This window comes from Schistocerca nitens, chromosome 1, assembly GCF_023898315.1.
Source record: "Schistocerca nitens isolate TAMUIC-IGC-003100 chromosome 1, iqSchNite1.1, whole genome shotgun sequence".
Classification (NCBI taxonomy): Eukaryota; Metazoa; Arthropoda; class Insecta; order Orthoptera; family Acrididae; genus Schistocerca; species Schistocerca nitens.
Window position 1 is genome coordinate 994,699,928 of NC_064614.1, and position 18,253 is coordinate 994,718,180.

The window sequence follows — 18,253 nt, forward strand, 5'->3', positions numbered from 1 at the left end:
TGTTGTTGGGCCCATCTGTACCTTGCTGTATGGTGTCGTGGTTGTAAAGATGGACCTCGTCATAGACTTCGGGAGTGAAGTTACGCATCATGACTTCTTTGAGTCGTAACACGACGTCCTGCGGCTGCACGAAAAGCATTATTCAACATGATGGCGTTGCTGTCAGGATTTCTCCGAGCCATAATCCGTAGGTGGCGGTCATCCACTGCAGTAGTAGCACTTGGGCGACCTGAGCAAGGCATGTCTTCGACAGTTCCTATCTCTCTGTATCTCCTCCATGTCCGAACAACATCGCTTTCGTTCACTCCGAGACGCCTGGACACTTCCCTTGTTGAGAGCCCTTCCTGGCACAACGTAACAATGCGGACGTGATCGAACCGAGGAATTGACCGTTTAGGCATGGTTGAACTACAGACAACAAGAGCCGTGTACCTCCTTCCTGGTGGAATGACCGAAACTAATCGGCTGTCGGACCCCCTCCGTCTAACAGGCGCTGCTCATGAATGGTTGTTTACATCTTTGGGCGGGTTTAGTGACGTCTGTGAACAGTCAAAGGGACTGTGTCTGTGATACAATACCCACAGTCAACGTCTATCTTCAGGAGTTCTGGGAACCCGGGTGATGCAAAACTTTTTTTGATGTGTGTATAAATGGCAACGTCCTGACTGACTGACTGACTCACTCATCATCGCCCAACCCAAACCGGTAAAGACAGAGACTTTAAACTTGGTGTGGATCGTATATTGTAGGCATCGTTTACGAAGGAATTGCTCGAAATTCCTATGGGGGGTGAAATAGGGGATGAAAGGCTTCTAGCTATTTGTGAAGTGTGCTCGCTGCTGTTATAGAACACGAAATAGATGATACGCATCTCTTCGGCTAGATAAAGGAATCGAACAGTTGACAGCAGACATTATTCTAAAACGACAGTGCGTTCTTCCGTGTGCATCCTGGGTGAAACCCCAGTCAATTCTGTTACTGCGGCTGCAGTCAAACTCCAGTCTCCTCTTCTCTCCAGTCATAAGCTTATCCTTCCACTCGGTGTTAAGGCAACAATCAGATTTGAACAGAAGAGAGTGTCTATTGGGTTTCCAAGACAGTCTACCATTCACATCCGAACATAAATCCTTCTGGACCATAACAGTCCTTGACGTTTTTTGGCAGTTGAGGGGTACTGGGAATAGAGTGCGGTGTATTGGTCCGTTTTCTTGTATGTTACTCTCGCAATTTTCAGTGATGGAAGCCAGCAGAATGAAGACGTCGGCGGAGAGTACGCGCACAAATTGAGGGTTCGTACAGCTTTTGTAGCTGACATGATTGGATTATCAATACTGACATTTAAAATTGTTTGAATTTTGCCGGTAATAATTGATTTAAGTCTTCCATCACTTTGGCGAGTACGAAGACCTCCTTCGCCTTCCTTTTGATATGCGACTACCCACAGTTTCTCAGAGCCCGTTGCTTCTGCCATATGAGCAGTCTGGTGGCCACGATCACATACACAGGGTATTCGGAAATTCCCGTTACGAACTTCTAGGATTTGTAGAGGAGAGTGCGTACATAATATTTTGAATAGTAACCCAGGTCCGGAAACAAACAATTTCCTTTCTACGTCGATTTTAATTCAAATGTGCAACGTGTCCACGTCTGCTGAGGGAAAGAGAAAAGTCTAAGAATGCCTGTCCTGGTATGCAACAGGGTAGACAGGACGACGTGTACTGCTTCTTGTGAGGTCGTATGGAAAGTGTAATTTACGAGGCTCGTGTAGAGACAGAGGAAGATCTGCTGGCAGGAATTGTGGCCGCTGCACTATAAACTGAAAAAACACAAGGTGAGATGGAGGGTGTGTAGCAGAACATGCTTCGTAGGTACGACGTTGTAACAACATTGGTTGTCGCCACAGCGAACCGTTGTAATGCATCAGTACTGTTCTGAATGTACAGTATGTCGGTTTTCTTCTCTGGAATAACGTAAACACGCAATGTTTCAGTGTTAATAAAAATAAATATGATTAAGTGATAAATAGATGTCGTTAAGTTTCTTTTCGAATTGTTACCTAATAACTGAGCTGCGTCAGGCCTAGTTCAATTCCTCAAGTAGCAGTGGATGAGTTAACCATCTGCACTGAAACAGTCTTAGAACATGACATGGGTTTCTATTCAAAATATTATGTATTCACTTCCCTCTGCAAGTCTAGGAGTCTACAAATGAAATTTCCAATCACCCTGAATACAGACAATGCTACTACCAGTTGTCTCACGAATATAATACACGGCCCGGAGAGATTTCATTCCCCGTTTTTATTCCCCCTTCTTTAGACAGCGGTTGACACACCTCGCAATGGATACGAAATGTCTCGCTGCAATGTCGCTAGTGGCAGTCACACCTCCAGACATTTGTCGCGGAAGATTCATAAGAGCTGGCTGCATATGTCTACAAGCAATAAAGAATAATAAAATTCGGCAATTTAATTTTTCACATTCAGAGGAGAAAGTTGGTGATTGGAATTTCGTCAGAAGATTCCGTCGCAACGAAAAACGCATTTGTTTTAATGATGTCCAGCCCAAATCCTGTATCATTTCAGTGACACTCTCTTCAATATTTCGCGATAATACAAAACGTGTAGCCCTTCTTTGAACTTTTTCGATGTACTCTGTCAGTGCCGGCCACGGTGGCCGAGCGGTTCTAGGCTCTTCAGTCCGGAACCGCGCGACTGCTACGGACGCAGGTTCGAATCCTACTTCGGGCACGGATGTGTGTGATGTCCTTAGGTTAGTTAGATTTAAGTAGTTCTAAGTTCTAGGGGACTGATGACCTCAGATGTTAAGTCCCATAGTGCTCAGAGCCAACTCAGTCAGTTCTATCTGGTAAGGATCCCACACCGCGCACCAATATTCTAAAAGAGGACGGACAACCATAGGGTAAGCAGTCTCCTTAGTAGCTCTGTTACATTTTGTAAGTGTTCTGCCAATAAAACGCAGTCTTTGGTTAGCCTTCCCCATAACATTTTCTGTGTGTTCCTTCGAATTTAGGTTATTCGTAATTGTAATTTCTAGGTATTTAGTTGAACTTACGTCCTTCAGATTTGATTCATTTATCAGGTAACCGAAGTTTAACGGATAACTTTTAGCACTCGTGTGGATGACCTCACACTTTTCGTTATTTAGGGTCAACTGCCAATTTTCGCACCATTCAGATATTTTTTCTAAATCGTTTTGCAATTTGTTTTGATTTTCTGATGACTTTATTAGTCGATAAACGACAGCGTCATCTGCAAACACCCTAAGGTTAGTTGTTAACTGACCCTAACAAGTAGTAATACTGACGACACTCGAGAGAAAAGCAAACTTCATGGTTACATGAAGCTCTGTTCTTACGGCAGTGTGTCCGCCTCTGTAGCTGAGCGATCAGCACGACGGACTTCCATGTGGAGGACGTGGGTTCGATGCCGGTACTGCCAGGTAGTTTTCCTTGGTGGGAAGACTGCAGCAGTGTGCACTCAGCTTCGTGATACCAGCTAAAGAGCCGAGTAATAGCCGCCCCAGGTTACGAAAAGTGACAAGGTCGGGAGAGCATGCTGACTCGACACCCCTCCATATCGCATCTCATTCTGGAAACATCCCCCAGGCTGTGGCTAAGCCATGTCTCCGCAGTATCCTTTCTTTCAGGAGTGCTAGTCCTGCAAGGTTCGCAGGAGAGCTTCTGTAAAGTTTGGAAGGTAGGAGACGAGGTACTGGCAGAAGTAAAGCTGTGAGGACCGGGCGTGAGTCGTGCTTCGGTAGCTCAGATGGTAGAGCACTTGCCCGCGAAAGGCAAAGGTCCCGAGTTCGAGTCTCGGTCGGGCACACAGTTTTAATCTGCCAGGAAGTTTCATATCAGCGCACACTCCGCTGCAGAGTGAAAATCTCATTCCCTTTAAGTAAATTACGGTGTAACAGGAAATGCTGCAAAATGATTTACGTCCTATATCTCTTGACAGAAAACAAAATGTGTCAATAGTAAACAGACACGTATTAAGCAATCAGGCATCATCCGATTGGGAACCAATGACATGTGGTGCCCCCACGATTCCATCTTAAGGCCCTTACTTTTTCTTGCATATATCAATGACGTTTCATCAATAACATTACCAGATTCCTAGTATGTTTTCTTTCCAGATGATACAAACATTGCAATAAATAGTAAATCAAGTATAGCCTTAGAACGGTCGACTAATGAAATTTTCATCGGCATAAAAAAATGGTTCTCAGTTAATTCTGTCATTAAACTTTGAAAAAAACATACTATATGTAGTTCAGCACTTGCAAAAGATTTCCTGCGAGTATACGCCTAAAATATGACGACAAACAGAGAGAAGACGTTGACCGTGTTAAGTTATTGGGGTTACCGCTTGATAATAAATTTAACTTTGAGGAGTATACCACAAAACTGCTGAATCGTCTAAACAAATCTCTATTTGCTATGTGAATGATGTCACGCATAGGTGGTATAAAAATAAAAAAAAGGTAACGTCCTACACTTAATTTCATTCCATAATATCATACAGGATTATTTTCTGGGAGGAATTAGTCAACTGAAAATAATTATGGGTCTCTGTATGCGCCAAGATGGAGATCTCCCAAAGTATTCAATTCGTCGCGCCGATAAGTGCTCTCTCCATCACATGCTCACATGTACAAACGCGCAATAAGAAAACGAGAGGTTAGAGATTTTAGTCTGTACACGAGTGCAATAGTTGACTAAAGCTATTGAAATGCAACAGATTTAATGGATAACAGTTTCCTCTTGGAGAGGTAGAGTATGCTGACAGAAACATCTATTTGCAGCAAGAAACCTCACCTCTGAAACCGGATCTTCAATCCATATTTCGCTTCGGTGACAACTGTTTGTATGCTAAATTAAGTAGTTGCGTGATATAAAAAGCCTCATTTTTTATTGTTTACAGTTTGAGGGTGCTTGTTGCTCACTGTGTAAATTGCTGTACACAAACTGCTCATGCCTTTTGGCACCATACTGTATGAAATACGGTTTACTGCAAGATATGTCAGTAAGCATATGAGTACCTGTAGTATGGACATACATCCTATTTGTACACATTATTGCAATACATGCACTGTGTAATTTTTAGGTGTGTGGTTGGCGAAGGGGCGTGTCAGCCTGAAACCGGTAACAACTATAGCTGAATTTGCAACTGAGACGGATAAAATAAACTATCTTGCAACTGAGACGGATAAAATAAACTATCTGATTTCCACAGTGCTATATAGTTGCGGACCTACTATCCCGTGGCAGCATGCCTCGAATAATCAAGTACCCAATTCTGTTTGTGGTATGTTGAGCAAGTAGTTGAAGCTGGGAGCCAGGGGTGAGACAGTATGTTTGTGGATGGTAGTGAACAGAGAGTAATCAATATGAGAGTCGTCAGGAGCAGGTAGTGAGGTTAGTGAGTCCATGGAATGCTTTCCAGCACTTTAAAAAGTTTATGGGGAGTGTAGACCCGTGTCTGGTGCATATCTGGCGCCAGTCCGGCTTTTTTTGTATTTAATACATTCCTGACGTGTCTATTTTTGCCAGTGGAATGTGAGTTATTCTGCTCATGAAGTCGCAGGAAGGTGCAATATATGAGATGGGATTCTGGAAGGAGGAGTGAGTCTTGTGCAGGGAGGGTGTCACAGTGAGAATATAAGGTCTTGGTAGGAATGTGGTTGGATATAGCGCCTGATAAGGTCTGCTGCAGGAAGGATGCAGTAAGAGAGATACCGTCTGATTATTGGAAGGCGAGGAGGCAGCTTCCAATCTGGGTTTCTATGGATTCCCAGGAGGCATTCCAGTTGGCGCATGAGTAATCTTGGATGGAGATTGGAAGGGACAGGACTGAATGGGGATGACGTGTCTAGGAGATGGCGAAGAGTGTAAGTAGGTGGTCACTTCCAGTTGGATCAAGGAATACTGCAATAAGGCGTCCAATGAGATTGCGAAATGCTTGGACAACATCATGTGTGGTGTTACTTTCAAGATGGGTGTGGTGGGGGATGGGCAATATGTCACCTTGCAGGGAGTCGGTAAAATGACGCCACCACTGTACTGTGGGGGACCTACTGTGGAAGCTGAGGTCAGTGGCAACAATATAGATTGAAAAGGTATGGTCTGTGCCCGTGAGAAAGTCATATGGATGTGGTAATGACGTCAAATGTAGATGGTTGCACAGGTAATGGTTACGGTTTGGAAAAAGAGGGTAAGGATAAGGTGTTTGGTGGGAGTATTGTATAAGGATTGTGGCTAAACAAGCGTGTTCTTGTGGTGGCCAATCGCAACTCCATCACTGTCCAGGGGAAGGGTGTTATCTGTGTGATGGAAGATACAGGATGAGGTTCAGATAGTATGAAAGGTTTGCTAGAACATTTAATTAAGAATAAAACTAAGGACGTTATGTTGGGACAGAGTATGCATCAAAAGACGTTTATTGGAGGGTAGGGAGCAGATGTTCTCCTACAGTATTTTGCAGAGGTGTGTGTTGGTGAGGACTAGATGGAGCTTAGACTAGGGTGTCGAAGCAGGTAAAGAGGAAGTGAACCTGGCTGTGAGAGTAGGTGTCTTAGGCGTTGGGATGGAAGATGGAGCTGGCAGCGAGCAAAATCTTTTGAAGGATGTGTGGATTACCGCCAGACACCACACTTGCTAGGTGGTAGCCTTTAAATCGGCCGCGGTCCGTTAGTATACGTCGGACCCGCGTGTCGCCACTGTCAGTGATTGCAGACCGAGCGCCGCCACACGGCAGGTCTAGAGAGACGTCCTACCACTCGCCCAGTTGGACAGCCGACTTTGCTAGCAATGGTTCACCGACAAATTACGCTCTCATTTGCCGAGACGATAGTTAGCATAGCCTTCAGCTACGTCATTTGCTACGACCTAGCAAGGCGCCATCATCATTTGCTATTGATCTTGTAATTCATGTATCATCAAGAGCGATGTTCTCCAATTATGGATTAAAGTTAAGTATTCCAGCAGTTACGTTCTTTTCTTGATAGTATAATTACTTTACCTTCTTCCAGACCTCACGCCAGTCTGCGTGAGTTAAAACGCGTGCATTTCGGCCTCCTCTAGCAACACGGTGTTGGCTCTTCTGCCAACACAACAACTGTCATGAATTAGATTTTGTCTTCAGCAGTGGGGTCTGGGCAGGGGGAATTGTTGTGATAGGTGAGGGTACCAATGGGACTGTTTAGGACAGTAAGTTCTCGTTTAGCTGTTTTGATTTCTTTGTACACTATTATATGGTCCAAAATGGGTGAAGTTACATGTTGCTACAGCATACGACTCCCAAGTTACATGTTGCTACAGCATACGACTTCCGTCTGTATATGCTGGATGTGGCGCTCCTGCTGTTTACTGTTCACTGGTTTTAAACCCTGCTGTTTCTGTAAAAAATTTAAATAGTTTAACTGTGGTAGTTGACTTGTACTTTCATTGTATTAACTGTTTTATCCTCGATGATTGGAAGTTTTAATAACGACGTTGCCTATATTCTGATATGGCATGCCCTATATGAGGTTTCCTTGTGGGAGTCACGAAAGTAGACTATCAGTTTTCTGTATGTCCTGTCACTGTTCATTAGTTAACGTGATTTTGTTATACATACATGTATCATCTTTACATGATTTATACGCTATTTTGGAAAATACTGGTTTGTCTGTCTGGTACACATATCCTGGTACGATATGCTCTGTATCTTGTTATGTTATTGTTGTGGTCTTCAGTCCTGAGACTGGTTTGATGCAGCTCTCCATGCTACTCTATCCTGTGCAAGCCTCTTCATCTCCCAGTACTTGCTGCAGCCTACATCCTTCTGAATCTGCTTAGTGTATTCATCTCTTGGTCTCCCTCTACGATTTTTACCCTCCATGCTGCCCTCCAGTACTAAATTGGTGATCCCTTGATGCCTCAAAACATGTCCTACCAACCGATCCCTTTTTCTAGTCAAATTGTGCCACAAACTCCGCTTCTCCCCAATTCTTTTCAATACCTCCTCATTAGTTATGTGATCTACCCATCTAATCTTCAGCATTCTTCTCTAGCACCACATTTCGAAAGCTTCTATTCTCTTCTTGTCTAAACTATTTATCGTCCATGTTTCACTTCCATACATGGCTACACTCCATACAAATACTTTCAGAAACGACTTCCTGACACTTAAATCAATACTCGATGTTAACAAATTTCTCTTCTTCAGAAACGCTTTCCTTGCCATTGCCAATCTACATTTTATATCTTCTCTACTTCGACCATCAGTTATTTTGCTCCCCAAATAGCAAAATTTCTTTACTACTTTAAGTGTCTCATTTCCTAATCTAATTCCCTCAGCATCACCCGATTTAATTCGACTACATTCCATTATCCTCGTTTTGCTTTTGTTGATGTTCATCTTATACCCTCCTTTCAAGACACTGTCCATTCCGTTCAACTGCTCTTCCAAGTCCTTTGCGGTCTCTGACAGAATTACAATGTCATCGGCGAACCTCAAAGATTTTATTTCTTCTCCATGGATTTTAATACCTACTCCGAATTTTTCTTTTGTTTCCTTTACCGCTTGCTCAATATACAGATTGAATAGCATCGGGGAGAGGCTACAACGCTGTCTCACTCCCTTCCCAACCACTGCTTCCCTTTCATGTCCCTCGACTCTTATAACTGCCATCTGGTTTCTGTACAAATTGTAAATAGCCTTTCGCTCCCTGTATTTTACCCCTGCCACCTTCAGAATTTGAAAGAGAGTATTCCAGTCAACATGGTCAAAAGAATTTGTTTAAGTCTACAAATGCTAGAAACGTAGGTTTGTCTTTCCTTAATCTTTCTTTACGATAAGTCGTAGGGTCAGTATTGCCTCACATGTTCCAACATTTCTACGGAATCCAAACTGATCTTCCCCGAGGTCGTCTTCTACCAGTTTTTCCATCCGTCTGTAAAGAATTCGCGTTAGTATTTTGCAGCTGTGACTTATTATACTGATAGTTCGGTAATTTTCGCGTCTGTCAACACCTGCTTTCTTTGGGATTGGAATTATTATATTCTTCTTGAAGTCTGAGGGTATTTTGCCTGTCTCATACATCTTGCTCACCAGATGGTAGAGTTTTGTCAGGACTGGCTCTCCCAAGGCTGTCAGTAGTTCTAATGGAATGTTGTCTACTCCCGGGGCCTTGTTTCGTCTCAGGTCTTTCAGTGTTCTGTCAAACTCTTCACGCAGTATCTTATCTCCCATTTCATCTTCATCTACCTCCCATTTCCATAATATTGTCGTCAAGAACATCGCCCCTGTATAGACCCTCTATATACTCCTTCCACCTCCTGCTTTCCCTTCTTTGCTTAGAACTGGGTTTCCATCTGAGCTCTTGATATTCATGCAAGTGGTTCTTTTTTCTCCAAATGTGTCTTTCATTTTCCTGTAGGCAGTATCTATCTTACCCCTAGTGAGATAAGCCTCTACATCCTTACATTTGTCCTCTAGCCGTCCCTGCTTAGCCATTTTGCACTTCCTGTCGATCTCATTTTTGAGACGTTTGTATTCCTTTTTGACTGCTTCACTTGCTGCATTTTTGTATTTTCTCCTTTTATCAATTAAATTCAGTATCTCTTCTATTACCCAAGGATTTCTAATAGCCCTCGTCTTTTTACCTACTTGATCCTCTGCTGCCTTCACTACTTCATCCCTCAAAGCTACCCATTCTTCTTCTACTGTATTTCTTTCCCCCATTCCTGTCAATTGTTCCCTTATGCTCTCCCTGAAACTCTGTACAACCTCTGGTTTAGTTAGTTTATCCAGGTCCCATCTCCTTAAATTCCCACCTTTTTGCAGTTTCTTCAGTTTTAATCTACAGGTCATAACCAATAGATTGTGGTCAGAGTCCACATCTGCCCCTGGAAATGTCCTACAATTTAAAACCTGGTTCCTAAATCTCTGTCTTACCATTATATAATCTATCTGATACCTTCTAGTATTTCCAGGATTCTTCCATGTGTACAACCTTCTTTTATAATTCTTGAACCAAATGTTAGCTATGATTAAGTTATGCTCTTTGCAAAATTCTACCAGGCGGCTTCCTCTTTCATTTCTTAGCCCCAATCCATATTCACATACTACGTTTCCTTCTCTTCCTTTTCCTACTGTCCAATTGCAGTCACCCATGACTATTAAATTTTCATCTCCCTTCACTACCTGAATAATTTCTTTTATCTCATCATACATTTCTTCAATTTCTTCATCATTTGCAGAGCTAGTTGGCATATAAACCTGTACTACTGTAGTAGGCGTGGGCTTCGTGTCTATCTTGGCCACAATAATGCGTTCACTATACTGTTTGTAGTAGCTTACCCACACTCCTATTTTTTTATTCATTATTAAACCTACTCCTGATTTACCCCTATTTGATTTTGTATTTATAACCCTGTATTCACCTGACCAAAAGTCTTGTTCCTCCTGCCACCGAACTTCACTAATTCCCACTATATCTAACTTTAGCCTATCCATTTCTCTTTTTAAATTTTCTAACCTGCCTGCCCGATTAAGGGATCTGACATTCCACGCTCCGATCCGTAGAACGTCAGTTTTCATTCTCCTGATAACGACGTCCTCCTGAGTAGTCCCCGCCCGGAGATCCGAATGGGAGACTATTTTACCTCCGGAATATTTTACCCAAGAGGATACCATCATCATTTAATCATACAGTAAAGCTGCATGTCCTCGGGAAAAAATACGGCTGTAGTTTCCCCTTGCTTTCAGCCGTTCGCAGTACCAGCACAGCAAGGCCGTTTTGGTTAGTGTTACAAGGCCAGATCAGTCAATCATCCAGACTGTTGCCCCTGCAACTACTGAAAAGGCTGCTGCCCCTCTTCAGGAACCACACGTTTGTCTGGCCTCTCAACAGATACCCCTCCACTGTGGTTGCACCTACAGTACGGCTATCTGTATCGTTGAGGCACGCAAGCCTCCCCACCAACGGCAACGTCCATGGTTCATGGGGGGGGGGGGGGGAGGGGTATCTTGTTATAAGCACTCAATAATTTTTGTGACAGTTGGGATAAACTGTAATTTTAACTTCCCGTCTCACAAGATTATTTGAAAACTGGTTCTGATAACCCAAAACTAGTAATCAGTTAAATAAAAAGTGACTCTTGCAACGTTGGCTGTTTCTACATCGAACTCAGAAAGATATTATGCTATTCTAATTAGCAACAACAGACAAATTTCTGGTGGAAAAAATTACTTTTCAGCATTACGTATTGTCATAAGTGCTGTTACAGACATTACTCTCTAATGCGTTCTAAAACATGATTCAAAAGGATGTTTTGGCACACTTCTGAACTGTGGAAATTTGAAGGAGCACGAAGAAATTCCTAACTCATTGCCTCCTTGCTCAGATAAACTCATCAACAGGTGTCAGTGGAACAATGAGAAGAGAAAGTGTGCAGGAAGGTTCTATAAATGATATTACAATTTTAGAGAACAAATTACCAAAGTTTCTTCTCGACTGTTTTATCAATGTTGACCAGTAATCCTTTTTTGAAAAGACAAAAGTTCAAAATGTTTCTTGTAGTATCTGTGTTCTCTAGATTTATTCCAGAGAAAAGTTCGCTATCGATTATCAGGATGGGGTGCAGAGCGCACACTGCAGTAATTAACAAATCACTAATTGCACTGGATCAGCTTACACAGTTACCAGTCCAGTTTCATATGCTATTGTACCTGATTATCTGCAGCATATGCTAGTTGTTCATGTTTGTAATCAGAAAATACTTCCGAACATAAAAAATAAATTTCCTAATCTTAAAGTGAAGGAATTTTTTTCTCATGGAGGTGATCAACACGTCAGTTAATTTGACTTACAACAAAGAATATTGTGGTATTGCCTTGAACTGGCTTTTCTTTTGTACATCCAATGTAAAGGATCTCGTGATGATGTTAATGGAATGCTGAAGCAACATCTGCGGCAGTGTGTGAAAGATAGAAAAGCTCTCATTACTGTCGGCACATCTTATGTACGATGCGCGAAATACACAACTGATAAAATTAATAATTAGACGTTCCAGCAAAGAAGCTAAAAAGCATGCTGATTAGTTACAACAGCATTAGAGCGCTATCAGATCTCTTCCTAACACTCTTTAAATCCGCAGTGTCCAGACCGTTGGGAAATAACACAGTTAAAATATGTTTGTTGTCTGAGGAAAACGGTACACACTTCCATTTCAGACCCATCGTAAAACAGAATGTTCGAGAAGATAACCTCATTACTTCTTTCATAAGTAGTTGAATGGTAAGTTTCCACTGTCTTTTGGTCAGTAGGTTATCGTTAAAAACTGAATGAGGACATCTCCATTAATTTATTGGACAAGCTGGCAGCGAAGAGTGTGAAAAAATTTTTGTTAAATTCCTTAAAAGGGCACAGAATAAATTTGCATGGCCAGAAAAGGATGATCTTAGTGAAGCTGACATTTCCCAATAAAAAGCCGATCACAGATTCACGGGAAAGATTAACTTCCGCTAAAATGAAATTAAAATTTTTAACTAAATTTGTTCTTTGTTATCTAAGTACTCTTCCTTATTCATAAATATACCATTACACAACGAGTTCAACATTGTTAGATATTATATGAACGAGTGTTCTTTCAGTCATGTCCGAAAGAACAGACACCACACATTCATGTAACTGGTTTGCCTTGGTGGGCCGTGAATCTACGAACTTCAGTGCAGATGCACCTTTACGTTCGACCTCCAGCGGGAATATAGGATTAATGAGCATGAAGGACATGGATGAGGGACTATGGAGAGGCAACGCTAGGTGAGAGTGTGGGTCAGCCAGGGAGCATGCCGAGTTAGTCACGCAATTGCGATAAACGCCGTGTCCAGGTGCCACAGTGGTTAACGCAAATGCCTAGTGAGCAGGAGATCCTGGGTTCGACTACTAGTCAAGCACACATTTTCACTCATCACCGCTGATTTCGCAAAAAGTTCTGATGCAGCTGATATAATTAGCTTCTTCCCTTTCCTTTCTCCGCCCCCGCCCCCCTTCAACTTCAGTTTACACAACTGTCACAGACATAATTTCAGTCCTTCATATATAATTTCAGTCCGTCATTATAAGTTAAATGAATGTGTTACACCTGTAACAGCAAAACGTTACATCCGTAACATTTACTTGTCTTCTTTTTTATTAGTTTCACTAAATTTATTTAATGTCCGATATAATTTCACGAATACTGTTCTTGTGCTTTATATAAATAATACAAGGTTCTCTCTGTACTGACGAATCTCTTAGATATTACGAGAATTTCAAATACATGTGCATCAACTTCAATTTGCTGAGTTACATCTGTAACACCACCATTTTAAGTTTTAGCGGCAAATGAACACAGTTTGCTTCATGAAACGCTGGCTGTATCTTGTTCATATTCATCTACAAAAAATTAGTATTTTTACAATACAAACATTAATATAAGCTACCTGTAGCGTTATTTTCTACAGTTTCTACTACATGAAAAGTGTAAAAACGAGCGGTTAGAGGAAAAAAGTAAAACCCAGACTAGGAGATACTTACGTCGATGTCCTCTCCTATAAGCGACCGTGCTACCTGCTGGCAAAGCAGCTTCATTTTAATTGACGTCTGGAACAAGAAAAATGCTCAATAAGTAACGTGCCTGGGCGTAGAACTGCGTAGGTTATATTTCGAATGGATACCATTTTTTAAAATATTTCCAGTCAATGTAAGTGACTATCAATTGACGAGGACCACACAACGTGATCAGTTAAGAATGTCCTAAAATGATACGTGTCAAGTGCAACATGCATATAAATGACTTGTGAACTACAGTATACGTACCATACGCGCCAACGTATTTATTTCTGCAAGAATCCAATCTGGGCAGTCCAGATCTCCGCAGAACCGGAACCTCTGAAAAAGAAGTGCCTGTTACTTTCTTCAACAAATACAACAATGATGTAAAGGCAGCTGTAGTTACGAATAAACACGTGGCTACTGCATTTGCATATCAGCATGAGTGACATGAGCAAGAAAAAAAGAATAACAGTTCAAATTTGTTGAGTTGGATTGTCAAATGTAACAGTAATTCCCGTGCTTTCCATTGTTAATGTCTGCCATTAGTAGAGCAAGGATTTTTGTGGAATTACATCCGCTTCCACGCACGTGGGAAGCGTATATGTTCACGGATTGTCAGCGCTGAGATACTTCATTTTATTGTTAGGTATTTTAACATATTTCAGTACATTGCGTGTTTAGAGGTATTTCAACTTCATGCTACATAAAATCACATTGGAATAACCGAAATAAAATGTTCAAACTTTTTTTTTCTTTTTCTTTATTGTATTTCAATTCCCCATCGGGGCGGGCTGGCAGCAGCATATACGCTGCTCTTCAGCCAAAAGACATAGAACAAACAATAGAAGACATTTAAAAATAACAAAGGAGAGAATATGGTGAACGTAGATATAAAAAAAGGGGAACATCATGGAAGGCAATAGACAAAAAAAAGGGGTGACTGTAAAATGGAGATAAAAAAACTGTTTAAAAGTAGCACACACAAAGAGCCACACACTGCGACTAGTAAAAGAACACAAGGCACAGTATGACTTGAGCTGTTCAAACGTACCTAGTTCTGTATTTATATTAAAAATCCTACCTGTTACCAACTGTTCGTCTAAAATTGTGAGCCATATGTTTGTGACTATTACAGCGCCATCTATCACAAAGCGAAAAAAAGTGATCCAACTAAAACATTCATATTTCTTTACGTACTACACGAATATGTAATGAAAAATGGGGGTTCCTATTTAAAAAACGCAGTTGATATCCGTTTGACCTATGGCAGCGCCATCTAACGGGCCAACCATAGCGCCATCTGGTTTCCCCCTTCAAGCCAGACGAGTTTCGTTCTTTGTAGTTTTTTCGTTTGATGCTTATTTCGTGAGATATTTGGCCCGGTCACTATCAATGGACCAACCTGTATATGTTACTGATGCGAAAGCACAGCAATCGTCTAAGAAGCAAATGTTATTGACGCACATATGCAAAAGACTCCTAACTGCACAAATGAATATTTATTTATGTGCTCCACTATGGTTGCTGCCAACATTCCATGGTACGAATTTCAAAATTTCAAGTGAACGAATATCGCTCCTAGAAAAGTACTGCTGGAAAATGATCCCTGGTGGACTGAGGCCAAGGAAACACTACTTAAATTTTGGTTTGGAAACCTCACTGCTGGCTATCGCGACGGAGAAAACCCTCATAACCATTACTGATTTCTTGCACAGTGTTGGAACGCACAAGTCTTTAACAGCAATTCGTTTAGTGATTGACGGTCGAAGTTCTGCGGGCTGGGGGAATTCACGAAGAAAAAGATCTCGGTATGTATTCGGATGCTACGACCTACACACTAAAGGCACTTACTTCCTACGCGTAGTCTATCCGCCTTTAACCAGATTGTCTGCCCCATGCGCTGTAACATATCGCCAAAAAAGTGCACGGCAGCTGCCAAGAAGTAAATAAAATAATTTCATACGTCAAGAAAGTGTGTTTCAAAGCCCCGCAGTGTGTCACACTATCGGCCCTTGTGCTGCCGCCTGACTCTGTCCTAATCAGTTGGGGTACATGGACTGAAGCTGATGGTTTTTATAATGAACATTTTCAAGCCTTGAAATCTAGGACTAATTTCCGAGAGAATCTTCTGTTTCGTCACTAGACGATACCGCTGTACCTAAAATCGAAAATGCTTTGGAATAGATCCATAGCAAATTCTGCTTCCTTGCCAGCTGCATTAAAAGATCAGATCTTAGCGGTTCCTTCAGCAGAAATCGTCAAGTATATCAAGTACGGGCCGCCCGGAGTGGCCGAGCGGTTCTAGGCGCTACAATCAGGTTCGAATCCTGCCTCGGGCATGGATGTGTGTGATGTCCTTAGGTTAGTTAGGTTTAAGTAGTTCTAAGTTCTAGGGGACTGATGACCTCGGAAGTTAAGTCCCATAGTGCTTCAGAGCCATTTGAACCATATCAAGTACAAGCTGACAGATTAGAAGTGATATTGGGCAGTGGGTAGTGAATATATTTGAGGCTGATTTGGAAAGAAATCTTTGTTATTCGACTTTTGATACATCTGCGATATCCTCAGTGGGGAGAAGACCCTCCAGTGGACATCTCTCCAGAATTATTCATCTCCTAAAATTTGTACCGTCAACGTCCTATGACGTTGAGAAGTAACGGTCTTCCTACAGAAACATCCTGACCGTCGACATTCTAAGACAGCAGAGAATGGGGAGACGTATCTGGTGTTCATTGCGCTTCAAAAGGAAAGATAAGAATCGTCAGCGCAACGCAAATTATGCACGTATTTATGTAATGAAATGGATAATTTTTTTATCACCGTGCCGTCTCTAAAGTAAACGAAGGTGTTTTCTTCATGCATTATAATACCATCTACAATGGAGGGAAAATTTTTGAGACTATTAAATCTGAAAGCTATGTTGCAAATGATTTTTTCTTTTGAGATTACGGAATAACAGGTTGAAGCCCCATAGACCGCTCCCCCTTCCCCCGGTTCGAATTGGCCTCTGGATGAAAAAAGCAAAAAAATGACATCTCAGCTAAATTATTCATTATTAATGCACATTTTTTATGTTTAACAGTCGCATGATGTCGCTGTCAAGCACCATAGCTGGATGAAACTTAGTCCATACATAACAGGAACTGCTGCAGTATAGTGCAGAAGGTAACTGAAAGAAAAGCGCAGTAAGACGAACAGAAATGACACTTTTATTCAAAAACAATAATTAGACTGAAGTTTAATGATTTATGTTGGTGTCCTGGGTATTACAAATGGAGGGAGATGGTTCTTAACAGAGTGAAGTTCTTGTGGTAGGGCGCTCTATCCTTTAGTCAGCGCTGTTGACAACTGCTGGATGATACGTCTCCCAACCGCTTCCCACACGTGCTCGATGGGATTTTATGTCTGACGAACGAGCGGGCGAGTCCATCCGCCGAATATCCTCTCTTTCCACCTCCTCTGTTCGCTGCGATTGCGCATTGTTATTCATAAAAATGAAGTCAGGGCCGAATGCACCGCGTCACGATAATGTTGATCGGTGAGTGTAGCGTATTAAAAGATTTGGAGCTCAGTAAGCCCGTGCAACATTATGCTTCCCCACACCTTAACACCAGCACCACCAAAACGTTCATGTTCGACAATATTCCTGGGTGCATTACTTTCTTACTTACATACACACACACACACACACACACACACACATACATACATATTTTTGTGCGGACACTGCGTAACGTTAAATTATTGTGCACCAAAAATTTATAACCAAAAGGTAAAGAAAGGCAACTAAAACACTTTAGCAGATACAAGACAGAGACTAGCTGATCACCAGACTAAAAGGTGATTAGCCGTCACTCAGAAATGGAAAACAGTAACAAGGCTCGCGTCTTATAAAGTAAAATTGTAGTGGTAGAACGTATATGAATCTACGAGCGTTGACTCTAGAATATTTTAGCTAACTACAAGGTGTGCACGTAGGACAAATATGGATGACATACAGTGTGATTCACGAAGATATGCAAATATATTTATATGATTCTACAAGTAAAACTAAAGAAAAAAGTTCATATAAACATAGCTCCGCAAATGTTTAGTAACGGAGTTACGGCTAATAAAAGACGTGTATCTGCAGAAGTCGCCCGTAACATTCGCAATACTCCGCTAATGGTTCGTGCGTTCGGAATCCTCCGAGTTGGATAACGTATGCGATATTCGTTAACTGCAGCCGCAGAATTACCATCACATGTGCCATAAACAAACACCATATCGGCGTCTTCTTCTGACGTAAATTTGAAAGATATCCCTACTTCATAAATAATCTACAAACTACAACAGTTACTATGTGGTTTCACTTAAATACATTGTTGTTATTATGTTCTTTCACTGAAAAATACAGAAACCTAACGCGTTTCAAGGTTAGCAAACGACTGAAATAACTCAGTCAAGGTTGCCAACAATGACATAAACGTTTCTACATTTTTAATGGAAAGTAAATAAATTTACTTGTATAATAATCTTTGCTTCTCTGGATGTTCTGGAAAACTACTGCAGATACACGTCTGGAACACGTTTCATTAGATTCACCAGATCAATAACAACAAAATAAATGGAAACCGTGCTTTACTTTAACCTCGTACAGTTTTGCGATC

General features: G+C 41.5%; 1 protein-coding gene across 4 annotated transcripts in view; it reads right to left on the reverse strand.

Moving 5' to 3' along the window:
• LOC126195326 (COMM domain-containing protein 4) overlaps window positions 1-18,253 on the reverse strand; it is a 537,275-nt gene that overhangs the window by 31,016 nt on the left and 488,006 nt on the right. For all 4 annotated transcript variants that reach the window (XM_049933918.1, XM_049933913.1, XM_049933905.1 and 1 more), the window contains 2 exons: window positions 13,869-13,940; window positions 13,587-13,652 (listed from right to left, as the gene is read on the reverse strand). In XM_049933918.1, coding sequence (XP_049789875.1) covers window positions 13,587-13,652; window positions 13,869-13,940 — 138 coding nt within the window. The remainder of the gene's footprint in view (window positions 1-13,586; window positions 13,653-13,868; window positions 13,941-18,253) is intronic.